The 26,912-nt window shown below is 41.4% G+C and overlaps 1 protein-coding gene across 10 annotated transcripts in view; it reads left to right on the top strand.

Moving 5' to 3' along the window:
- Positions 1–26,912, top strand: part of nphp4 (nephronophthisis 4) — a 431,145-nt gene that overhangs the window by 359,800 nt on the left and 44,433 nt on the right. For all 10 annotated transcript variants that reach the window (XR_011962716.1, XM_072586737.1, XM_072586731.1 and 7 more), the window contains 4 exons: positions 9,847–9,975; positions 13,800–14,005; positions 18,232–18,458; positions 19,684–19,873. Coding sequence is in view for 9 of the 10 variants with exons in the window: in XM_072586737.1 (XP_072442838.1) it covers positions 9,847–9,975; positions 13,800–14,005; positions 18,232–18,458; positions 19,684–19,873 (752 nt within the window). In the remaining variant the exon portion in view is untranslated. The remainder of the gene's footprint in view (positions 1–9,846; positions 9,976–13,799; positions 14,006–18,231; positions 18,459–19,683; positions 19,874–26,912) is intronic.

Genomic DNA, 26,912 nt, shown 5'->3' with positions numbered 1-26,912 from the left:
CAGCACCCCTTGCACCCACCAACTCCTCCGCGAAAAAGGGTTATACCCGAAATGTTGACCTCTCCACCTCCTGATGCTGCCTGGCTTGCTGTGTTCTCTCAGCCTACTGCTTGTCTACCTTGCATTTCAATATCTGCAGTTTTTTTGTCTCTGAAATGGTTCAGCAAGCCACTCAATTCAAGGCACTTAGAGATAGGCAACAAATGCTGGCTTTGCCAATGACACTGTCATCCCATTAAAGGATTAAAAAAAAACTAGAATTTGCCTGTACATCTGGTGTAAATCTGCTTCTATTGTGTTGTTCAAATAGGAATTCAGAAATAGACCATTCAACTCTGCAGGCCTGACCTACTATTCATGCTGATATGTTTGTCTTTCAAATTCCATCAATTCAAATTCCTTCCCTAACAAAAATGCATCCACCTTTGTCTGAGATGATCTCACTTTCACTGCCTTGAGGCAAAATCCAAATTCACCCATTTCTTTATCTCTGTCCTGAAAAGGCAGCCCCTAATTTTAAAATGCTGCTCACTGTTTCTGGACTCAGCATGCTCTGTTACCTGTTAGCCATGTCTACTTCATTATGAATGTTCACAATCTTGTGCATTTCAATCAAGTCACCTCTTCTAAACATGTTCAGCCTGTCAAATGTGTCCTCATATGACAACCTGCTCATTCCAGGTATCAATACAGTAAACCCTATCTGAACCATCTGCAAAGCATTCACACCCCACTTTAAATAAGGAAACCAAAATTACACACAGTATTTGAGATGCCCTGCATGACTGAAATAATATTTGTACATTTATGTTCAATTTCTCTCGTAACAAAGGATAGCATTCCATTAGCCTTACTAATTATTTGCTTATGTCTGTAAATAGTCTTGACTCATGCAGCGAAGCACCTCATTTACTTTCAGCCTTGGAACTTTGCAGTTGTTCTCCATTTAAGAAATGCATTTTTTATTCTGTCAGCCAAAGTGAACAGTTTCACATTTTCCCATATTACATTCTATATGCAGAATTTTGTTCGTTCATTCAATCTATCTCAAAATAGCTCTAACTTCCTTTCTGTCTTTTTTACAACATACTTTCCTACCTTTCTCTGTGTCATCTGCAAATTTAGTGAATATGCCTTCATTCCCCTCATATAATCCATTAATGTAAATTGTAAACCTCAGCACCAACCCCTGTAGGACTCCAGTTATCACATCCTGACAATCAAAGAACATTTATGCATACTCTGTTACCCGCTAACCAACTAATCGTCCACCCATGTCACCCCGTCGATCATGAGTTTTTATTTTCTGCAATAACCTTATTGAATGCTGCTTTGAAATTCAAGTACAGTACCTTCACAGCTTCAACTTTATACACAGCATGTATTGCCTTTTCAAAGAACTTTAATAATTGGTTAAACATGACTTCCTTTTGGCAAACCCATGCTGACTCTTCCCTATTACGTTGAGCTTCCTGGGATATGCAGCTTCCAATGACAAACATCAAGCTTTACGGCCTATATTTTCTAGTTTTTTTCCCTCTCTGCCTTCTTGAATAGATGGACCCTAATGAATGCCACATACTCCACAATATTCAAGACTCGGCCCTTATCATCCTGAACTGGTGTTTCCGTAATGGCTATCAAATCAGAATTGTTTGTTTCAAATGTACACTCCAATTCGTTTACTTTGTTATGAATGCAACAAACATTTAGATAGAACCTTGAATTTTGTCTTTTTGTTATTTTCATTAAAAATGTACTTACTTGTTGGTGTATTCCTAAATTTCTTTCTCTCTGTCCCTCCTGTCATTTTCCAACCTTCATTTAGAGTCATAGAGTCAGAGAGTCCAACCCATCCATGCCACCCAGGTATCCCAACCCAATCTAGTCCCACCTGCCAGCACCTGGCCCATATCTCTCCAAACCCTTCCTATTCATATACCCATCCAAATGCCTCTTAAATGTTGCAATTGTACCAGCCTCCACCACATCCTCTGGCAGCTCATTCCATACACGTACCATCCTCTGCGTGAAAAAGTTGCCCCTGAGGTCTCTTTTATATTTTTCCCCTCTCACCCTAAACCTATGCCCTCGAGTTCTGACTCTCCCACCCCAGGGAAAAGACTTTATCTATTTATCCTATCCATGCCCCTCATAATTTTGTAAAACTCTGTAAGGTCACCCCTTAGACTCTGAAGTTCCAGAGAAAACAGCCCCAGCTTGTTCAGCCTCTCCCTATAGCTCAGATCCTCCAACCCTGGCAACATCCTTGTAAATCTTTTCTGAACCCTTTCAAGCTCCACAACATCTTTCCGATAGGAAGGAGACCAGAATTGCACGCAATATTCCAACAGTGGCCTAACCAATGTCCTGTACAGCCGCAACATGACCTCCCAACTCCTGTACTCAATACTCTGACCAATAAAGGACCATATCCCAGGAAGCTCAATGTAATAGGGAAGAGTCAGCATGATTTTGCCAAAAAGAAATCATGGTTAACCAATTATTGGAGTTCTTTGAAAAGGCAATACATGCTGTTTATAAAGTCGAAGCTGTGAATGTACTGTACTTGAATTTCAAAGCAGCATATCCTATCTACCTGTGACTCCACTTTCAAGGAGCTATGAACCTGCACTGCAAGGTCTCTTTGATCAGCAACACTCCCTAGGACCTTACCATTAAGTGTATAAGTCCTGCTAAGATTTGCTTTCCCAAAATGCAGCACCTCTCATTTATCTGAATTAAACTCCATCTGCCACTTCTCAGCCCATTGGCCCATCTGATCCAGATCCTGTTGTAATCTGAGGTAACCCTCTTTGCTGTCCACTACACCTCCAATTTTTGTGTCATTTGCAAACTTACTAACTATACCTTTTATGTAAATGACAAAAAGTAGAGGGCCCAGCACTGATCCTTGTTGTGCTCCACTGGTCACAGGCCTCCAGTCTGAAAAACAACCCTCCACCACCATCCTCTGTCTTCTACCTTTGAGCCAGTTCTGTCACCAAATGGCTAGTTCTCCCTGTATTCCATGCGATCTAAGCTTGCTAATCAGTCTCCCATGGGGAACCTTGTCGAACGCCTTACTGAAGTCCATATGGATCATGTCTACTGCTCTGTCCTCATCAACCTTCTTTGTTACTTCTTCAAAAAACTCAATCAAGTTTGTGAGACATGATTTTCCATGCACAATGCCATATTGACTATCCCGAATCAGTCCTTGCCTTTCCAAATACATGTACATCCTGTCCCTCAACTTGCCCACCACCGAGGTCAGGCTCTCCGGTTTATAGTTCCCTGGCTTGTCTTTACCACCCTTCTTAAACAGTAGCACCACGTTAGCTAACCTCCAGTCTTCTGGCACCTCCTCTGTGACTATCGATTATACAAATATCTCAGCAAGAGGCCTAGCAATCACTTATCTAGCTTCCCTGGTACACCTGATCAGGTCCTGGTGATATATCCAACTTTAACCGTTTCAAGACATCCAGCACTTCCTCCTCTGTAATCTGGACATTTTGCAAGATGTCACGATCTATTTCCCTACAGTCTATATCTTCCATATCCTTTTCCACAGTAAATACTGATGCAAAATATTCATTTTGTATCTCCCCCATTTTCTGTGGCTCCACACACAGGCCGCCTTGCTGATTTTTGAGGGGCCCTATTCTCTCCCTAGTTACCATTTTTTCCTTAATATATTTGTAAAAACCCTTTGAATTCTCCTTAATTCTATTTGCCATAGCTATCTCATGTCCCCGTTTTGCCCTCCTTCTATTTTATTATTTTCCTCTTAGCATTTCTCTACTTTTTAATGTATTGCATTTATCTATGTTTGCTCTCTTATCCCACTTTTTAGTTTAAAACTGTCGCTACTTTCCTAGTTATTCAGTAAGTACCCAATGCCAATTTGCCTGCAGCTGCAATAATAATCCAGAGATTATCACCATTGATCTTCTGCTTTTCACTCCTTATACTCTGTATGCAAAACCTCTTTTCCTAGTTCTACTTATGGAGGTGGTTTTGCATGGTGTTCTCCCTCCTTCTGCAAGTTCCTTTTCAGCCTGAGCAGATGGAGGATGCTTTGATTTCATGACAACAGTTAATAGAATTAGATCAAATTCTGCAAACCCCAGCAAATATCCTTAATTGCTTGTCTGCTGGAACCTAAACTAAATGAGTGCCTGAACAAAAGCCAATTCAAGACATCTGGGTTAAGTGAGAATTTCCTGCTGTTAGCCACTTAACTCTGAACCTGCAAGTTGTGCATCAGTACATTGCGCAGACATAGGCATCTCAACTAGTCTGAGTGTTCATTGTAGGACTGAAGGAATGCTGCACTATCCACAGTGCTTTCAGGTGTGGTATTAATTCAATATTCTTGTCTGCTCCCTCAGGAGAGAGAGACCTAGTGGCACTATTCATTGAAGAGCTGGGAAGCTGTCTCCGGCATTTATTCCAATATATATTTGTCAATATGAAATTAAATGTTATGAAAAATTTCATTCAAAATTTTCATTCATGGTTATCTGTTTTTTTAAACTTATTTCCAAGGACGTGGGCACTCTGGCTTGTCAAGCATTTGTTGTCCATTCATTAATTGTCCTGGAGAAGGCACTGGTGAGCTCCCTCATTGAACTGCTGCAGTCCATCTCCTGTAGCTACGCCCATGGTGCTCTTTTAAGAGGGCAGTTTGAGGGTGTCAATCCTAGACAGTGAGGAAACGATTATTGTTGCTTGTTGGGTGGCTTGAAGGGGTACTGTCTGCAGAACCTCCAGCCTCTGTCCTGTTGTAGCTACAGAAGTTATATGGCTGGTTCAGTTGAATTTCTGCTTCATGGTAAACCTCCAGAATGTGGATAGTTGGCAATGAGTGATTTAGTATTGGTGTTGAATATCAAGGGAAGATGGTTAGATAATCTATTCTTGGAATTGTTCATTTGCTGGCAGTATCCTATTATCACATTGCTGTCTGTAGAAGCTTGAAGTGCACAGGTTGGCTGCCAGGCTTTGTACGTTACAACTGTGACTTCACTTCAAAAGTATTTGTATGACTGTGAACTACTTGGGACTAATTGAGGTTGTGATTGGCATTGTATAAATATACATGTTTTCAGTGTTTGAGATTACACAGTTGCAAGTACATTCTGCCAACTAACACAATGTATGCATATTTGATCTATTGTCGCTTCACTGATGGGCAAAATAAATATTTTCTTTTTCTGTAGCTGTGCATCAGAGATGCACTTTTCTTATGCTGCTGTTGATGTCGCTCCGTTCTGATGATATCTGTGATTTCAAAGCTTGTACCTTTTTGAGGCAAATTCTAATTGAAAAGGAAAACCATAAAGGGCACTGAGAAACAACACCTGGCAGTTTCTAAGGAAATTCAGACTGCAACAGAAGTTGGAAACCAACACCTCTGGGGAGTGGAAACTGGTTTTATCATAAAAAATGCCTCAGAGAGCCCACTGACCTAGAAGATCCTGGTGTGCAGTCTCGGCAGGCTGAAGAAGGTGTATGATAAATCAAGAAGCTGAGAGTGTGCAAAGAGTTCCATGGCTATGTTCTGAAGACAATGTTGATGGGTCAATACCATCCGGACTGGGGCTCAGGATAAGTTGAGGAATGGTGTGGAGGAGCTGGTCTTGCACTGGGGTGGACAAAGTTAAAAATCCCACAACACAAAATAAGAAAGGGATGATCACCTTATTGTATTATAGACCCCCTTATAGTCAGAGGGAAATTGAGGATCAAATTTGGAACAAGATCTCAGTCTTCTGTAAGAATAATAGGGTGGTTCTGGTAGGGGATTTTAACTTTCCAAATAGACTGGGACTGCCATAGTGTTAAGGGTTTAGATAGAGAAGAATTTGTTAAGTGTGTACAAGAAAAATTTCTGATTAACTATCCACTTTGGGACCAGCAACAATATTTCTATTAGTTTTAAATTGTGATGGAAAAGAATAGACCAGATCTAACAGTTGAAGTTCTAAATTGAAGGAAGGCTAATTTTGACAGTTTGAGGCAAGGACTTTCAAAAGCTGATTGGGGACAGATGTTTGCAGGTAAAGGGACGGCTGGGAAATGGAAAGCCTTCAGAAATGAGATTCCGAGAATCCAGAGAAAGTATATTCCTGTTAGGGTGAGACGAAAGGCTGGTAAGTGTAGGGAATGATGGATGACTAAAGAAATTGGGGGTTTGGTTAGGAAAAAGAAGGAAGCATGTGTCAAGTATAGACAAGATAGATTGAGTGAATCCTTAGAAGAGTATAAAGGCAGTAGGAGTATATACTTAAGAGGGAAATCAGGAGGGCAAAAAGGGGACATGAGATAGCTTTGGCAAATAGAGTTAAGGAGAATCCAAAGAGATTTTACAAATACATTAAGAACAAAAGGGTAACTAGGGAGAGAATACCTCCCCCCCCTCCCCCCCCAAAGATCAGCAAGGCGGCCTTTTTGTGAAGCCGAGGAGATGAGGGAGATACTAAATGAGTGTTTTACATTAGTGTTTAATGTGGAAAAGGACATGGAAGATATAGAAAGTAGGGAAATAGATGGTGACATCTTGAAAAATGTCCATATTACAGAGGAGAAAGTGCTGGATGTCATGAAACACAACAGTGTATCAATCCCCAGGACCTGATCAAGTGTACTGCAGAACTATGTGGGAAGCGAGGGAAGTGATTGCTGGGCCCCTTGCTGAGATGTTTGTATCACAGGTGAAGTACAGACAACTGGCGGTTGGCTAACGTGGTGCCACTGTTTAAGAAGGGTGGTAAGAACAAGCCAGTTATAGACCGGTGAGCCTGACGTCGGTGATGGGCAAGTTGTTGGAGGGAATCCTGAGGGATAGGATGTACATGAATTTGGAAAGGCAGGGAATGATTAGGGATAGTCAACATGGCTTTGTGCATGGAAAATCATGTCTCACAAACTTGATTGAGTTTTTTGAAGAAGTAACAAAAGATTGTTGAGGGCAGAGAGGTGGATGTGACCTGTGTGGACTTCAGTAAGGGGTTCGACAAAGTTCCCCATGGGAGACTGGTTAGTAAGATTAGATATTATGGAATGCAGAGAGAACTAGCCATTTGGATATAGAACTGGCTCAAAGGTAGAAGACAGAGGGTTGTTTTTCAGACTGGAGGCCTGTGACCAGTGGAGTGCCACAAGAATCGGTGCTGGGTCCACTACTTTTTATCAGTTATGTAAATGATTTGGATGTGAGCATAAGAGGTATAGTAAATAAATTTGCAAATGACACCAAAATTGGAAGTGTAGTGGATAGCTTACCTCAAATTACAACGGCATCTTGATCCAGTGGGCTGAGGAGTGGCAGATGGAGTTTAATTTAGATAAATGTGAGGTGCTGCAGTTTGGGAAAGCAAATCTTAGCAGGGCCTTACCATTAAGGCCCTAGGGAGTGTTGCTGAACAAAAAGACCTTGGAATGCTGATTTATAGCTCCTTGAAAGTGGAGTCGCAGGTAGATAAAATAGTGAAGAAGGCATTTGATATGCTTTCCTTTATTGTTCAGAGGATTGAGTACAGGAGTTGGGAGGTATGTTGTGGCTGTACAGGATATCGGTTTGGCCACTTGGAATATTGCATGCAATTCTGGTCACCTTCCTATTGGAAGGATGTTGTCAAACTTGAAAGGGTTCAGAAATTTGGAGCGTTGGAGGCTGAGGGATGATCTTATAGAGGTTTATAAAATCATGAGGGGTATGGATAGGACAAATGGACAAGGTCTCTTCCCTGTGGTGAAGGAGTCCAGAAACTGGAGGGCATAGGTTTAGGGTGAGAGGGAAAAGATATAAAAGAGACTTCAGTGGCAACTTTTTCACTGAGGGTGATGTATGTATGGAATGAGCTGCCAGAGGAAGTGGTAGAGTTTCGTACAATTGGAACATTTAAAAGGCATCTGGATGAGTATATGAATAGGAAGGGTTTGGAGGGATATGGGGTAGGTGCTAGCAGGTAGGACTAGATTGGGTTGGAATATCTGGTCGGCATGGACGAGTTGGACCGAAGGGTCTGTTTCCGTGCTGTACATGTCTATGACTATGACCAGATTATAGTCCAACATGTTTATTTGGAAGCACTAGCCAATAGCTCCAATAGCTAGTGCTTCCAAATAAACCTGTTTGACTATAACCTGGTGTTGTGTGAGTTTTAACTAAGTTTAGGAAAACAGAATTTTGAAGGATTTGGCTGAGATTTGATCACCTAGCCAAATTTGTAAGATCCATCTTAATTGCATTTACCATTTAATGTGTAATTTACACTTTATAATCAATCTTCCTGTTAATTTATATTTATCTTACATTGGTTGTGGGTTTTAGAGTATTTACAGTATCTAAGAGAGTATTTACTATTTGTATTGTTTGATCCTTGTACAGGAAACATTTGGCTGGCTTGGACAGTAGAATCTTGTGGCTTCATTCTTTCAGTTACTGGGATTTTAGATATATTTCAGAAGAAGTTTACTGGTTTCCACGGAGATCATATCTCTGTGCAATTATTTTCTCATTGTCTATCTGCATTTCCCTGTAATTCCTTTTCCTCTGAATGTCTCCATTATCTCAGTGTGGCTCTCACTCATGATCGTTTAGAAGTGTGATCTGTTTCTCAGTATCTATTCAATTACTCTTAAAGCCTGAGGCATAGAATCATGGACTTTTACAACACAGAAGGAGACCATTCGGACACCGTGGCTCTTTGAAAGAGTTATCGCATTTATCCCACTCCCCAATTTCTTCTCTGTAGCCCTGCAATTTATTCCTGTTAAAATATTTATCTAGTTGTTTTTTGAAAGTTTTATTGAATTGGCTCCCATTGCTCTTTCAGACACTGTATTCCAGATCATAGCAACTCGCAGGATAAAAAACAAAATTCCCTGCGCTTCCTGCTGACTTTAATGCTAATTATCAGTGTTGTCTGATAACTATCTTTCTTTCAATTGGAAACCATTTGTCTTTCAAAATGTGTCATAATTTTATCAAACGTTCTCTTCACCTTCTTTGGTTTGATACTCCTTGATGTAACTTCAGCAGAGTCCAGGGTATTAATGAGGGCCTTTTAATGGTCAGATGCAAATCTTGATACTGTCTGTTGGCCTGATAATCTGTTGTTGTCTGCATGAGAACCTGCATTAGGATTCTCTTGAACTGTTAAGCTTAATGTTTGGCTGAAAGTGTTTTGGTTAACTCATATACGCTTCCAGTGAGAGGAGCTGGCAGATTAGCATTGGGTGGGGAGATGGCTCTGGTCAGAAGCCCGCTGGATGGATCATAGCTCAGATCATAGCTCAGAGTCAAGGTTAGAGTGATGCTGGAAAAGCACAGCAGGTCAGGCAGCATCGAGGAGCAGGTTACCTGCTGTGTCTTTCCAGCACCACTCTAATCTTCACTCTGATCTCCAGCATTTGCAGTCCTCACCTTCGCCTGGATCATTAGCTCAGTTGTTCTGTGTGGCTTTTTGAGAAAGAAGCAAAAATATGAAAAGCAAAGGCATTGTCTCAAGGATAGATCCATCTTCCATGTCCAATTTAGTAGCTCATTGCAACAAGTTGACTCATCCTTTGGTTCAATCCACTTTAATGTAATGTCAGGTTTATTTTAGGTATTCACTCACCCACATTCCACCCTCAGGGTAAGCTGTCCTCAAACATGACTTGAACTCAGGAGTGTCCTATTCTCAACAGTTAAGTGCCATATCAAGAATGGAATGTCGTTCTAAAATAAGTAAATAAGCTCTTTTCTGTCAAACATAATTTCTCATATTCATGTCGCATGAGTTAACGCGAAGCACTTGATGACATTGCTGCATGTTTTGTCACCACAAGGTCACCAGCCTAAGCGGACAGCAAAGAATCCAATTCCTGTTCCTGAGTCAAGGATCATCTCCTCACAGGGTAGAACCAGTGGTTTTTCTGGTGGGAGCCTGTCTACAAGAAGTCTGAAAAAACTCAGTGGTAAGTATCGGCTCAGCTTTTGATTAGCCTGTTCTCTCGTATGGGTCAGAGCAGAATGCTTCCAGTAAACACAGGATCCTCAATAGTGGAACATATTGAACTGACTGTATTTACGCACTGCATAGGCAATTACTCTATTCCATACAAAGGATTAGCTTTGTGGTTCAGGATAGGAGGTAGATGGGTAGAAACTTATTTTTGGCAGTGACCCAAAAGATTGGTATTGGGGTCTGCCCCCCGGTCAGTGAAACATCTGGCATCCAGTTATATTCATTTCAATGGAATGGAACCCAGGCACCATATGTCATATCTATCACTCCAGACAAATTTCTTGGCTTGCACCTTGCTTGCCTTTAAACCAGCTCTAGAAAGTTGTTGATCTTCTCATACTTTGACAAACATTTTATTCCTGTGCTGGGGTTCCCATATTCTACAGCAGTTGAAGATTTGACAGGGTTCCTGTGTCACCTCCATAGGGGCAGGCCCGATGAGATTAGATTTGAAGAGTGTGATGCTGGGAAAGCACAGCCAGTCAGACAGCATTGGAGGAGGAGAATTGATATTTCGGGCATAAGCCCTCCATCAGGAGCTTCCTAATGAAGAGCTTATGCTCGAAACAGCGGTTGTCCTGCTCCTCGGATGCTGCCTGACCTGCTATGCTTTTCCAGCACCACACTCTTTGACTCTGATTTCCAGCATCTGCAGTGCTCACTTCCTCCCCGATGAGATTAGATGCCTGTCCAATACTGAATTGTTCAGAATTGGGATTTAGGAACCTGGGGAATGGAAACACTGCCCACAAGTCGGAGGCTGGCAGCTTTCAATTGCTGGCAGTGCCAAATTAGTCATGGAACCCTCTTACCTCATATAATCATGTGTTTTGTGATGACATTCCTGAGGACAGAATATAATAGATCGGTGTTGGATGCTGGTGGGCCAAGTGATCACAAAACACAGAATAGGGTTCACATGTAAATCGTCGTTTACTGTTGACTCTTTCTCTGAGTATGTGACCATTTTCAAATGAAAGAGTCAATCTTGGGCCTACCCTTTCTTCCTTTCCATTTTTAACCCATGCTGCCTGTCGATGGTCACATTGTGGCCAGCGTCACAATTATGTCTTCAGTGCTGCCTGTATTTTCCTACACGTCCACAATTGTATCTGCAGGTCAGCTTCAGGCCAGCCCAGTCTGGTGGACACAATTGAGACTGGAATTCACTCCTTATGTTGTCACTTTAATTTCATTAACTTTGTTGTTTTAAAGTTTTTGCTTTGCTTATGGTGCCAGTAGTGCAATACCAGTGGTGTCTCTTTCAGAAGGGATACTTAGCTCCTCATTATTGATAACCTCCCGGTTGAATCAAAAGTAAGTGAGAGTGTTAATCGAAGCCTTTGTCTATGGTCATTACAATGAACACTGAAGTTAATTACTCATGGTCAATGTTGCAGCTGTCTCTTATTACTTGTGGTCAATGATCAGACATTTTGAATGAAAGATAAAGTCATGGTGCTCTTTTATTCTGTTTGTCTTCGAAAACCTGTTGTCCCAAGCAAGCTCGACCCCAATGACCTCATCCCTCAGAAACATTTCACAATGCTTCATCTGCAGTTAATTGCCTAGACGTGTTTTGAGGTGACTGTTTTGGTAAAGAAACACATCAAACATTTTTATACATAATTAGCTAACAGAAACAATAGTGAGATAAGATGTCCACACTTGTTTGGTTGTGTGATGTATCAGACAGGGAGAATACCAAGTTTTTTGAAAACGTGTTGTGAATATTTCGTGATCCTTTCACTGACCAACACCACCTTGACTAAACACCTATTCTAGTAGCTCATCACTCTTTCACTCGTTCTCCCCTTCCTTCTCCCTGTCCCTGTAGCATTTACTTTGCTCTCTTGCGGTCATTCTTACACTGTCACTTTTCCACATATGACATGCCATCTCTTAGACATACTAGCCCCCATGTGCACATGCACACAGGTATAGAAACACACACACACACATACTTCCCTCTTTCTCTCCTTTCCCTGTGTTCTTCTTAAACAGAAATCAAGCAAATTCTTAAAAGGGCAAGTTATTCACTAACTTCGATATTTGTCTAGGCAGCAGATCTGTAATTTGCTCCAGTTCCTGCTGCATTAAAGGCATTTGCTTGAGATCTATTCAGTGTTACTGCATTCTGCGTGGGTATTTCAGTGGCCCAAAGTCCCATGTTATCTCCGCATGAATTATCCACCTCTTCAATGAATTACTGAGAAAATAACACTCTTTTACAAAGATTCCTAGGTTATTTCTATTATCTGAAATGACTTTCTTAATAACTCATAAGTATCATTCAAATTTTAGTTAAATGTTAATTGTATACTCTACAATATCTGCATACTTTACTTAAGACAAAATAACTTGGTAAAATTAGATCAAGGTAAGAAAGTTTGTTTTAAGATTATCAGCCATCTCTTCTGTATTGCCTCCTCTGGAGCTAAAAATAGTGAAGTGTAAACTTACGTCCTGTGACATGGGAATATTTACAATTTAGATGCCCAAATTTTCAGAGAAGCAACTACCTTTAGTTCAACACACCTTGAAGGAAGGTGATGCAGTGGATAGTGTTCCTCCTCTGAATGAGAGCTTCTTGGACTCATTGGTCATGAAAGGCATGTTCATTACGAGGACAAGCAAGTTGGTCATCAGCCTGTCACTCCTTCTGATATGCCTGTAACAGCTAGTAAGGATGGGAGAGTCTCTTGGTCTGTTCTGCTGGCTGTGGTGCTACAGCCTCTGGCAACAGCCTAGAGACCTGTTCCAGGAAAATCTGGCATTAGAAACAGACATAAGCGTATAGACTCCCTACAGTGTGGAAACAGGCTCTTTAGCCCAACACGTCCACACCGACCCTTCGAAGAGTATCTCATCCAAACCCATTCCCCATTACTCTGACTGATGCACTTAACGTACACATCCCTGAACACTATGGCAATTTAGCATGGCCAATTCACCTGACCTGCACGTCTTTGAATTGTGGGAGTAAACTGGAGCATCTGGAAGAAACCCATGCAGACACGGCAAGAATGTGCAAATAGTTGCCCAGGGGTGGATTGGAACCTGGGTCCCTGGCGTTGTGAGGCAGCAGTGCTAACCACTGAGCCACCGTGCTTTATCTGCCTCATGTGCTACTCGCCATGAGAAGACAGAAGAGGAAGAATACAATGGAAGTGCCAGGTCCATGAAGAGTGTTGTTGGAAAGTGCTTCTTTGCAATGATGTCACAATGTAAAGTGTGATAAGACGGTTTGAGAGTCCCTCATCTTAGCAGCTGACGTATCAAACCTTGACGATGTTCCTTGGGTGCAATGATGATTTCTCTCCCCTGCCCCACCCTGCTTCAGATATTGTCAGGTCTGCAGTCTTTCAGTCTCCCAGAACTTCAATGACAGTTCTTGTCATTGGGAATTCCCATTGAAATTTGCAGTAAAGTTACAGCTGCAGAGTGTGAGAAATCTGAAAATGTGAGTTTGTTATAATTTGCTCTGATAATTCTAATACCTCTCAGAATCCGACAGTAGAGATGATGACAATTTAGCCTACCCTGTGTTGAAAGAGCTATCCAATTAGTCTCATTCCCTGGTGGTGCAAATATGTCCTTTTCAAAAACATATGTAATTCACTTCTGGAAATTATTCTTGTATCTTCTTTCAGCACCCAACCAAGCAGCTCAGTATGGATCATGACAGCTTGCCTTTAAAAAGGTAAAGCCTCCTCTCTCCCTTCTGGGTTTTCTGTAAGTTATCTTACAATTTGTCTTCTCTTTCTTTTTCAGCTTTAAACATGTATAGAGCGCAACGAATGGTAGACTTGGACAGTGAGCTGGCTTCTGTCCTTTTCTCCAGAGCACGAATTGACAACTTTGGACAACAAGATCTAGATAGTGACGCGGATATCCTTCGGAAACGGAAGTTGCGGAGGATGATGGCTGTTCGACAGCTGGAGTCCGGTGTCGATCTTAAATCGAAGACACACGTTTTGGTACGATGCTCATTGTTTAAGTTTGACCAACAATGGAAAGTAAAATGCATCTGAAAAGGAAATGGGCATCACTGGCTGGGCCACTATTGATAGTCTGTTGTTAATTGTCCTTGCACTCCATGTCATAGTCAAAGAGTCATACTGTATGGAAACAGACCCTTTGGTCCAAACAGTCCAACCTGACCATAATCCCAAACTAATCTGGTCCCACCTTCCTGTGCTTGGCCTATATCCCTCCAAACATTTCTTATTCATGTACTTATCCAAATGTCTTCTAAACATTGCAACTGTACCAACATCCACCATCTCTGGATGTTCATTCCACACATGAACTACTCTGTAAAAAAAAAGTCCCTCATGTCCTTTATAAATCTTGCTCCTCTTATCTTAACAATATATTCCAAGCCTTGAAAGCCTCCATCCGAGGGAAAAGGCACCTGCCATTCACCATATCTGTGCCCCTCATGATTTTATAAATCTGTATAACGTCACCCCTCAACCTCTTATGCTGCAGTGAAAGAAGTCCCATTCCTCCATTGCCAGCAACATCCAGGTAAATCTGAACCCTCTCTCCAGTATCATAATATTCTTCCTATAACAGGACTACCAGAACTGGACACAGTATCCAGATGAAGTCTTGCTAGAGTATTTTGGAGAGTAGTTAAGAATCAACCACATTGCTGTGGGTCTTGTGTCACGTATCAGCCAGGCTGGATAAGAACAGCAAGTTTCATTACCCAAAGGACATTAATGAACCAGATGGATTTGTAGCAATAAATGATAGTTTCATGGTTATTGTTACCAAAACAAGCTCTCAGTTCCAGGTTTTAGGCATATGGAGGATAGTGGGCTAGTGTAGGTTAGGTGGGCTTGGATCGGCGCAACATCGAGGGCCAAAGGGCCTGTACTGTGCTGTATTTTTCTATGTTTTATGTTCTATGTTTAATTAATCTAAGTTCCTTCAGCTGTTGTGGTAGGATTTAATGCTCATGTTTGAGCATTAGCCTGGGCCTCTGGATTCCTCACCCAGTCATCTTGCCATTGGGGGCCACTGACTACTCTCGTAACATACTCATCCAGTAATGAGTAATGTAATTCGCTATTAAAATGCATACTTATCTAAAAGATAATTCCCTGATGCTGCGCTGTGATCAAAATCTCGGGGGGTTGGCGAGCAGGGTGTGTGTGTGTGTGTGTGTGTGTGTGTGTGTGTGTGTGTGTGTGTGTGTGTGTGTGTGTGTGTGTGTGTGTGTGTGTGTGTGTGTGTGTGTGTGTGTGTGTGTACGTGCAGTCAGTGGTTCTTAACTTATTGCTCATATAATGTGACAGCAGCTTCACAAAATGCCATCACCACAAAGTTAAACTGATTATTTTCTCCTTCCTTCTTACTTTGGTCAGGTAACTGATGTGATATCAGTCCTGCATCTGGGCATGTGGGTCAGACGACTGAGGACCCACTGAAGTTTTCATCTCAGGGAAGCTGCTGGCAGCTTGCTTTGTTTGTATAACTGTGCTTTGAAATGTACGTTAGATGCGGATAAAGTATCCATCACACAATGTATCCAACACCCTGGTTACCTTTTATTGGGCCAATGTACGCATTTTGATCCAATCACAATATTCCTCATTTCCCCTCCCCTCACATTATCCCAGTCCCGAGCCTCCAACTTGGCACTGCCCTTCGGACCCATCTATCACTGCCCCCTCTGACCGATCACTTTTTCCCTCACCTTCATCCATCTATCGCTTTCCCAGCTACCTCCCCCCAGTCCCATCCCCTTCCCATTTATCTCTCAGCCCCGACCCACAAGCCTCCTTCCTGATGAAGGATTCTGCCTGACCTGCTGTGCTTTTCCAGTACCACACTCTCGACTCTGATCTCCAGCATCTGCAGTCCTCACTTTCTCCACTATATTCCTGCCTTTTATTTGATTTGTAAATAGTGTGAGAAAGCCCAATTATTTATAGCAGTAGATCCCTTGCCCGAATACTCAGCTAATCTTCTTTATGACAATTGTCATGTTTGGAAATTTGATAAAGTTGCATGATATTCAGCACAGGCTAAATGTGCCATAAGTTGATAAATTGTGGTTATGGATTTTCAAGTCTTTATTAACATATTTATCTCTGATCCAGTAACACACAAGTGATATATTTCTCCATCACTGGTGTGTTACCTACAGGAGAGGATTTTAATCTTTACTGTAAGTATTGACATCTCTCTCAGGAGCCCCTGCGCAAATATGGACACATTTCCAGAGAATGCCTCCAATTAGTTGATCACTCCAATGAAGGCTCATGTAAACATTAGCCTGGATTCTCATCCTCGAAGGGGGTAGTGGGAGTCAGGAAAATTTCCAGGTCAGCCATCTTCTTTTGGCCAAATGTTCCAGGTTAAGTTGTTTAAAAGATCTACCTCAGTGTTGTGGAACATGGTCTCAATAATAAAAAGTGGTCCTCTAGCCCTCATACGTCCTTAACCATTACACTACCTCCTCACCCCCACCTATTCTACCTCATGTCCACTAGCTCCAAACAACTCCCAAGATCCCTCATGCCTTCCATACCGAGCTATATTCCTCCAAACAATCCCATGATCCCTCTGATCTCCCATGCCCATACACCCACTAAATATTGTACAGAAGCAATATACACTGTTGTGACAGTAGAATGTGTTAAAACAAAACTTTCAAAAAATAGTCATTCATTGAAAAATTTCCACTCTATTAAAAAAAAGTTGCCTTTCCAACACAGGGCAATAAAAGCATCAATCATCCAGACTCTATAAAGTTTTAAGCTGAAGTTGCCAGCATTGAAAATGTTAACAAACATTGTGAAATTGATAGCACAGAATCAAACAGCCATTCACTGTCAATCAAGCAGGAGCTGATATTAGAATAAGGGATGTCTGGCCTCTCAGTTAATCTTCTTATTCAAAACATTCATTAATCTGTACCCAAGTCCCAGCTTGATTGAGAGCTATGGCTGTCTGACAAGATTTGATTAGATTCCCTACAGTATGGAAACAGGCCATTTGGCCCAACAAGTCCACACCGACCCTCTGAAGAGTAGCCCACCCAGAACCATTCTCCTACCCTATATTTACCCCTGACTAATGCACCGAGCATTATGAGTAATTTAGCATGGCCAATTCACCTGCCCTGCACATCTTTGGATTGTGGGAGGAAACCGGAGCACCCGGAGGAAACCCCTGCAGACATGGGGTGAATGTGCAAATTCCACACAGATAGTCACCCAAGCTGGGAATTGAACCTGAGTCCCTGGCGTTGTGAGGCAGCAGTGCTAACCACTGAGCCACCGTGCCATCCACAAAAATTAAGAGTTAATGTTTCAGGTACATAATCTTGCATCAGAACAGAATAATTATTCTCCACTTGTCTGGATGTGTACAGCTCTAAACAAGGCTCAAGAAAATTGACACCATTAAGTATGAAGAGCCGATATTACACCTGCAGTGCTAGTGAACTGTGCCTGTTGTGTGTTCTTGCAACTTGCCAAGGCATATTTCTCAAAACTTTCCAACTCCATGACCATCCCATCTATAAAAGCAAGGGCAGCAGGTCAGTGGGAGGACTATCATCTCCAAATTCCAATCCAAATCACACATCATTTTGACTTGGAAATATACTGCTACACACTCATTGTCACTGTGACAAAAACATGGAATTTCTTATAAACAGTGTTGTAGGTGCACCTTCACCACACAAACCATAGAACGATAGTGATTCAACAAGGTAACTCTTCTCAAGAGTAATGACCTTTATATGCATTGCTAGTCATTTTGAAAGTAACATCAAAGTGAATCATTTTCTTTTAGTTTGGCAGTTATTTTTTTCTCTCAGTAGTTGATGCAGTTTGGCTTCAACAATGAATTGTAATATTTCTTCCCTTCTCTTTTTTCTATCTCATTTTCCCTTGTTTGCTTGCGATTTAGGACTAGATAGCTAATTATTAGTTGGGATTCTAGAATATATTTACTGATTATGAATATTTGCAAACTTACTTCTGGCAAAAGAGTAGGTGAATGTCCTTTTCTAAGCCCTTGTCAATACCATGTCAGAGTTGCCAACTAGCAAGTGAACCTATGGATTGGGTGTGACGTTACTGAGAGATCAAGGAATGGTGTCAGCTCACAATTTCACTCATTTGCAATCTGTCTGCCAAAGAGATGTCCACACTTGATAATGTGTGTGTTCTTTTTCCAGACTAAACATGAGGAGCGAAAGCACCATGAGAGAGACTTGCAAATCATCAATGTGTACCGGGAGCGGATTAAATCGGAAAGTATCAGCAGGATGTTATCCCAGGCCATCACCACACAGTACACCTTGTATGCCACACTTGGAAATGCTGAATTTTTTGAATTTTCTCTGAAAAATCCCTACAGTGTTCAACACACAATAACCATTGAGTGCGAACATCCAGAACTCAGGTATACTGCTTGTTGCACCAGGGGACAAAGACTGACACTCAGTGTTACTGTCTGTGAGTGCAGTGCATTATGGGCAACAAGATGGCAACTCACTCCCAGCTCTCCTTCTGCTCCCCTTTGACCCTCAGCAGATCTTTGGTTCCATAGTCCTTGAATTTACTATACCACTTTCTTGCCTAATGTTGGAATTGGGATTGAAGAGACCAAGCGACAGACAGAGGAAATGCTTAGAAATTAATAATGTGACGACTGGGCTGTGAGAATTCCCCATGAGCAAGTCACAGATTAGGACAGTTCCCTTGACCAAAGGTTTGAATTTTCCTGCTGTAAATGTGTTGAATATTGCTGGAGAGAATGTCGTCCCATTTTTATTCCTTTTTTGGATCAGCTATCTTTTCCTAGCTGTTGGATAAATAGCCAAGTGGCCCACCTTCAGCCTTCTTCAAACACCTGTCCTGTCCTAGGAACTGTAACATTGATTTGTGATTGCTCTCTCCCCTTCTCTTTCATGTGGAAATGTCTTTCCACAGCAATGAGATGATGAAAGAAAGTGTCCCATCAATATGTGATTTGGGAAACACACAATTTCAGGACCAAAGCTGTTGGATACAAACCAAAGTGCCCTTGCCTGTGCCTCACTTATGTCAGCCTGCTTCAACCTCAGGAGATCATGTGTCCCCACCACTGCACCAGTATTCCTCATGTTTGCCTTTCTGAGTGGGGCTGCTGATTGGGAATAGTCATGTTCACTACAAAATTGGACTGAGACTGCTTGACAAATTTTACAAAGGGCACTTAAGGACAAATACCAATGAAGGTTTTCATCCCATTGCTCTGGGTTGCAAGCGAGTTCAAGACAATAAGAAATTACAACGCGCTTTCTTTTTTTAAAAAATAAAAACAGACAGTGATGGAAAAACTCAGCTGGTCTGGAAGGTGCTGGAAGAGTGATTGTTTTTACGCTGTAGTGAAAGAGGGGGAGGAAGAGCAAATAGAACAGATGGGAAAGATAATAGAAGTGTTGACGGAAGTGGAGAAGTGACATACAGTAGATGAAGAGTTGGTGTTAATAATAGATGTTCATAGCAGACAATAGATCAGGCCTATGGAGATCACTCTTTTTTTGTTCTCTTTTCTGCTTCGTATTCTGCAATCATAAGTTTTAACACCAAGGCTCTTCCTTCTTTAGTATGGATGTTGAGTGTCTGATTTGTAACTGTTCCAGCGTCATTGTGAACAGCAGAGAATGGAAATACTTCAAGAACCTCACGAAAACACTGACACCGCTGGAGGAGGACATGTTCCATGTTGAAGGAGGAGTACAGTTTCCTCAGCTCTACCTACGACCAAAGGAGACTGTCTACATCCCATTTAAATTCCAGACCTTCAGTGCTGACCATTCCATTGCTCCGCAGGTACACTGTAGTCTAAACTCTAGTAGCTTTTCATGTCTCTAGGTTCCTTTAATCCCGGTTCACTCTTATTTTATTTGATTTAAAAGCAATATCATAGTTCATCAAGTGGCTCAGGTGATAAGGCACTGCTCGATATTAATTGAAGACATAAATAAGTTTTCCTTTATGGTTTCTGGTCTGTAATAATTTAGTAGGTAATATTCTGATGTCATATGGGAATAAATAAAACGATCTTGCATTTAAATGGCATCTTTCACAACTTCAGAACGACCCACACTTTACAACCAATGAAGTATTGCAGCATTGAACACCTCAGTACCACAGAGTTAGATTGCTGGAGAATGGTCAGCCTGTGCTTTCTGCTGTTGATTGCTATCTTGTTGATGCCTCTGCTGGTAGGTAGATGTTGGTGTGTGGATATTGGGCACTGCTAGAAACAGATTCATTTGAGACATCCGTTAACAATCTTGCAGGATTATATACAACAGAAGCCACCTGGATTGGGGCTAACGGGCTGAGAAGTGGCAGATGGAGTTTAATTCAGATAAATGTGAGGTGCTGCATTTTGGGAAAGCAAATATTAGCAGGACTTATACACTTAATGGTAAGGTCCTAGGGAGTGTTGTTGGACAAAGAGACCTTGGAGTGCAGTTTCATAGCTCCTTAAAAGTGGAGTCGCAGCTAGATAGGATAGTGATGAAGGCGTTTGGTATGCTTTCCTTTATTGGTCAGAGTATTGAGTACAGGAGTTGGGAGGTCATGTTGCGGCTGTACAGGACATTGGTTAGGCCACTGGAATATTGCGTGCAATTCTGGTCTCCTTTCTAGCGGAAAGATGTTGTGAAACTTGAAAGGGTTCAGAAAAGATTGACAAGGATATTGCCAGGGTTTGAACTATAGGGAGCAGCTGAACAGGCTGGGGCTGTTTTCCCTGGAGCGTCGGAAGCTGAGGGGTGACCTTATAGAGGTTTACAAAATTATGAGGAGCGTGGATAGGGTAAATAGACAAAGTCTTTTCCCTGGGGTCGGGGAGTCCAGAACTGGAGGGCATAATTCTAGGGTGAGAGGGGAAAGATATAAAAGAGACCTCAGGGGCATCTTTTTCATGCAGAGGGTGGTACGTGTGTGGAATGAGCTGCCAGAGGAAGTGGTGGAGGCTGGTACAATTGCAACATTTAAGAGGCATCTGGATGGATATATGAATAGGAAGGGTTTGGAGGGATATGGGCCGGGTGCTGGCAGGTGGGACTAGATTGGGTTGGTTTATCTGGTCAGCATGGACGGGTTGGAGCGAAGGGTCTGTTTCCATGCTGTACCTCTCTATGACTGGTATCCTGGGAAGTTTTAAGGAGAGGGCAGGATCAAACTAAAGAAGTAAATCCTGTAATGCATTAAATCTATAGCAAATCTGATGACCTTGATTTCTGTTTGATCTATGTGGGAATCGGAAATCTGTGAACTGTAACATTCTGAAAGCAGAAAGTTGCTAAATTTGGCTTACATTGCTGGTTCTCACTAGGTCAGAGCTCATTACAAGCTTTTTGGTAGATCACTCCACATAATTCAGGGATCACTGGAGAGAAATTCTTGGGTCACAGTTGGAGTTAGAAAACAAGAAGCAGAATCAGACTCCATGAACAGAACAGCTGTTTAACTGGAGTACTGAGAAAGTTGCTAATTTACACTGGTTACATACTGTTGGGGCTGAATGAAAGGCCAAGAGTACTGGGATAGCACTATACAGCCAAGCAACAAAGTATTAGAGTTGGGTCTCGGAAGAATCCATTTGCCACTAATACTACAGTAGAGAGTAGGCTCTTGTAGTACAGTGGTGGTGTCCCAACCTCTGGACAAGAAGACCCAGAATTAAGTCCCACCTGCTGCAGAGGTGTGCAGTAACATTTCTGTACAGGTTGATTAGGAAAATATGTTAAACAATTTTTTTTTGTTTAAATTAGGAGTTAAAAGGCCATAAGCAGTAATTGGTGAGTGCAACTGAACAGGATTAAATTAGATTCCCTACAGTGTGGAAACAGGCCATTTGGCCCAACAAATCCACACCGACCTTCTGAAGAGTAGCCCACAAAGACCCATTTCCCTCTGACTAATGCACCTAACACTATGGGCAATTTAGCATGACCAATTCACCTAACCTGTACATCTTTGGATTGTGGGAGGAAGCCAGAGCACCCGGAGGAAACCCACGCAGACACTGGGAGAATGCGCAAACTCCACATAGACAGATGCCCGAGGCTGGAATCGAACCTGGGTCCCTGATGCTGTGAGGCAGCAGTGCTAACCACTGAGCCACCGTGCTGCCAATAATCAGAGCTCACAAAAGAAAGCAAGCAAACAGGGGGACAGTACTGGGTTTGTGAGCAGCGAGAGTTGTGCCTGTCAGTGCTAGAGCGCAGTTTCCAGAATCCAGGGTCTGCAGACCAAGGGAACAAAGGTGAACTACCAGAATGTGAGTAGTTATCATGGCAGTCCACTGTAAAATGGTTCTTGAGGGAATTTCAAGGCCAGACCATCAAAAGTGAGCATTTTGATTCTTGTCATGTTTTAATGAAATTTGTCAATCCCCACTGTGTTACTAATCGTATTGGTTGGAGAAATCTGTGGAATCTGACTTGATCACATTTGCTGTTTGATCTATTTTGGTGTACAAATCACAGTTTGTCCATTCACCATGTTTGTCTCATTTTAATTTTGGACTGGAATATAAATTATATCTATCTTTGCAGACATTTTTAAACAACTAGTATAAGCATGTTTGTTTAAGTAAGTTTTATTCAGTTATATTGTTATTTTTTGTTGACGCAAGAAACCAGGCTGCCTTGTTACTAATATTAAATGAGATAACGTCTGAGATCTACGTAATTAGCCAAATCGTCAACCTAGTGAAATATAAATGTTCTCATGACCTGTGGAGCAGAAAGGAATCTGTGCTCTGCTCCAGCCTTAGTCGTAACACAATATGTAGAAAGGCATCATTTAAGCAACAAATCAAAGTGATGTATGGAAATTGTCGTTTTATATTCACAGTGTAATTTGTCTATCGGTGCATTTCCAATACTTTAAAAAAATCTCTTTAAGACCACTAATGGTACTTCACATTTTCATGTATTTTCTCATATTCCAGGGTGCTATTTGCAACCACCTTTCCTTGAGATACAACTCCAGATCAATATATTGCTGCATTTATCATTGGGTCCCATTCATGACCCCACTTGCTTGTGAGATATACAGCTATTCCTTTTCCTTTTCCTTGTTCTCCAGCAAGAAAAGACTAGTACATATTTACCATTACAGAAGCTCCAGGTAATGGTGTAGAATCAGGAAAGTACATTTTTAATTCCTCACTGCTGAACCCAGTGGCAAAATGAACAATAGCTGCTCCAAATTGCTAATTGGATTATGATCATTTATCCCAGCAATGACTGGTAATTGAAGCCTCATGATGGAGATCGAGTTCTGTGTTACTCCAAAACAGGTTTAGTTTCCTACTGCATATATATTTCAGACCTGACAAGTGACTGAATTTACATTTTTTTCTCTCTGTTTGCTGTAATCTATGTGTTGAGGTGAAATGTGATCGACAAGTTTGCCTCGCAATAGTCATGAATTTCCAACAAAGATGGGGAGCTGAATAGTAGTGGCCTGGCTTCTCTCACAAGCCAGTCGCATCAAAAGTTCCATTTTTAAAACTGTAAACTTAATTCATATCAGAACTCAAGGGCTTCTTAACAAACTAAAATATTTGATGCAAAAACAGAAATTGCTGGAGAAACTCAGCAGGTTTGGCTAGATTTGTGAAGAAAAAGAAGAGAAAATGTTACAGGTCCAGTAACCTTTTACATAATCAAGCATACTGAGCATCAATAGTAAACAGACTCATAAATCCATACACAGAACAACGGAACTCTACAGTGGAGACAAGAAATTACAAATTGTCTTTGCAATTAGTGTTACCTCTGCATTGGTCTGAGCTATAAAATATATAATATCTACTAAAAACCATCTTCTTCAGTTCCTCTACCTTGTTTCCTTGATGTTCACCTTTTGACAACAAGGACCTCATGGAGTCTTTGTCACTAAGATTGAAAAAATTGACCAATTGCCTCTAATGCTTTGTTCGCTTCCACTGGGCCAGACTTCCTCAGATGCTACAGTGTGCCACAAACCTGAACTCATGACCTTTCCTGGTTGTTCTCCTGTCTCTTGCATGCCTCCTCTGGGCTCATCTTGTGACCAATTGCCTGGTCCTCTCACAGACTGATATTGTTGATATTTCTCAATCCCTGCATAGATTCCCCTCCCTCCTTCAAATCTGCTGACATCATCCTTGTCCTCTTATTTCGCAAATTTTTCGTGGTAGCTTCAGCATTTTCATTTGACATCTGCAAAACCACCTGTATGAAGTTGATGATGCGTACATCATGGGTAAGTCTAGTATCTTGACAAAGCCATATGTCTAGTCAGCGACAAAACAATAACCAGAATCACTCATCTTACTTGTGCATCAGTGGATGGTGAACTTGGGATCTGTTATCCGCTCTCCATTTGAAGAAATTAGTGGCTATAGTCACTTTCACAATCATAAGTAGTCCTCATCTTATCCCTTCTCTTCGCTGTCTATTCTCCATCTTTCTCTCATGCCGCAGCCTAAAGGGAATGGGTTGTTAGAACAGCAATGACTGGGGATAAGTGGTCAGACAGAAGACTTCAACTCAGAATAAGGGCCTTCTCTACCTGCAGCACCACTGTTCACATACTTTACTGATTTCAAACTACTCATCCAGCTATTCAGCCCATCGAGCCCGGCCTGTCATTCAGTACAATCATGGAACTTTTACTGTACAAACTTGATCAAAACAAAATTAATGATAAAGACTATATAGGTACACTGAGCAAGTAAATTAATGGTTCTAAATGATCTAAGCTACTGCCTTAAACTTATCCAGACTTAATGGAGCTTAATCTTTTCATTTAAGTGTGACTTTCATACTGATAGACTTTTAAGCGTACTCATACCTCTGGAAGGCTGGTCGTCTTTATTCTGGCAATGGCTGCAGAAATCACGGCTCACGTTCTCAGTATATCTCTACCAATGTGATCCACTGGTTCAAGTGTAGGTGTTGCTGACAGTCACACACCATCACTGACCAGACATATGTGGATACTCTGTTGGCATCCATTCCATATTTTGTGCAAATTCTCTTGAATAACTCTTTCTCTCTCGAAACCTAGAACTGAATTCTTTGAATAAAGCCACCAGGTCAGTGTTTTTCTTGCTTACTTACTTTTGAAGCCAAAACCCACCAGTTTTTGCTGAGAGCCTTGTTCCATGCTCAGCAGTTATCTCCTCAGCAACCTCATGGCTTTCTTGCTTCTAAAAGCCTCTCAGCTGGGGCCAAAGTTCAAGTATTGTTTGTGAGCACACGCAGGCAGAGCAAAACAAGCTGAAAATAAACACATTCTGCTTCATCAAACCAAAATCTTACATTTTTTACCTTGATGTAATCTACAATAGAGACAGTTATGGAGTGGTTAAGAAAGGGCATTCACTGGAGTGCTGAGGTTGACAGTTGGAGCTGTGACATAATTCAGTGTTGCAAACTGATTGATATCACATTCTGCTTATCCTACATACCTCTGGCACACACTCTGAACATTCCATGTTGACAACCTCACCAAAGTGGCACCACAAACTAGAGCACGAGCATGTGTATACAGTGTGGATACCATTTTTGAACCAAATTGACTGAAATTATTGGCACTAACTATAAAGCTGAATTTTGTGGCAGGACCAGTTTTAATCCGAATAAGGCTGAAAGTGGCATACATATTCATGTACAAAAATTGAGCATTTGGGTCCCTAATAATTGGCAGGTTAGAAAAAGATTATTATTGGTCAAGTGGAATATTGTTCAGGCTTGGCATGTGTAGGGTTTCAAGTCGTACAAGATACTGATCTATTCATTGAAACTGTCCTTTTTCAATGAACTCTGATACGATGGCCTTCTGCCATAGTAATTCCATTACTCTATTGTGCATCAAGGGAGTGCAATATGATTCCTATTGATTTTCTGGGATATGAGGTAGCTGAAAACTAAGGCTGAATTATAAATGAGGTGCATGGTGACCTAATGTTAGTGTTCACTTGATAAAAAATGACTTATAGCATGAACATAGAGAGACTATTTTTTTCCACCTTGAGAAATGATTTTTTTCCCCCATGTCTGCAGTGGATGGAATTTGTCATCATTTTTAGTCCAGTGATGTAGCAAAACCAATGCCTGGAGCAGGTAATTACTATGCGCTGAGCTGAACTGATGTGTGTAATTTGACGTGGGTTTAGAAATACAACAAAAAGCACAGAAAATTCCCCAGAAATCACCATGGGAGGAAATGATCCCAGTGGTGCAGTGAGTTACCTACAGTGCTATTGAGCTGTGTAGATCAGCTTCAGTACCACACAGGGTGAGGCATTTAATCACTATACCATCAGGGGAGATGATATTTAAATGTTAATCTGTAGTTTATTCAATGGAGCATTCTCATTGTAAGTTTCTGTTCAACCAAGAACACTAATTTAGTGCACTCCTGCTTTTATTTCTAACAAACCTCGTGCTGGGCAAGGTTGAAGTTTCCAGAGCTTCCAAAGCTTTTGGGAAAGTTTGGCAAGTTCAATCCTCAATCCAATGATGAAACCAGAGTTTCAAAATAGTGTTATGGTAAACCATTTAGAATTTAACACCCCCATTGAAATAATATCTGCTGGAATATGTACTCTTCTGAGGGCAGATAATTTTCCAAAGCTATGACTTTGCAGCCATCCTAGAGGATTTATATAAGTGAATTATAAAGAGGCAGACGGTGGCATTCTATGCCATGTGGTAGTAGTTTGCAGGTATCAAATGTAAAACCATGATCAAGGAAAGGAGGCCAGTTAGTCTGATGTCAGTTATTGGGATAAAACCAAAATAATTGCGGTCAGTGTAAATCATAAACAAAAATAGAATTTGCTGGAAAAGTT

Source organism: Chiloscyllium punctatum, chromosome 16 (genome assembly GCF_047496795.1).
Source record: "Chiloscyllium punctatum isolate Juve2018m chromosome 16, sChiPun1.3, whole genome shotgun sequence".
NCBI lineage: Eukaryota > Metazoa > Chordata > Chondrichthyes > Orectolobiformes > Hemiscylliidae > Chiloscyllium > Chiloscyllium punctatum.
Note: the sequence above shows the minus strand (reverse complement) of the source record. Positions and strands in the feature narration are given on the sequence as shown.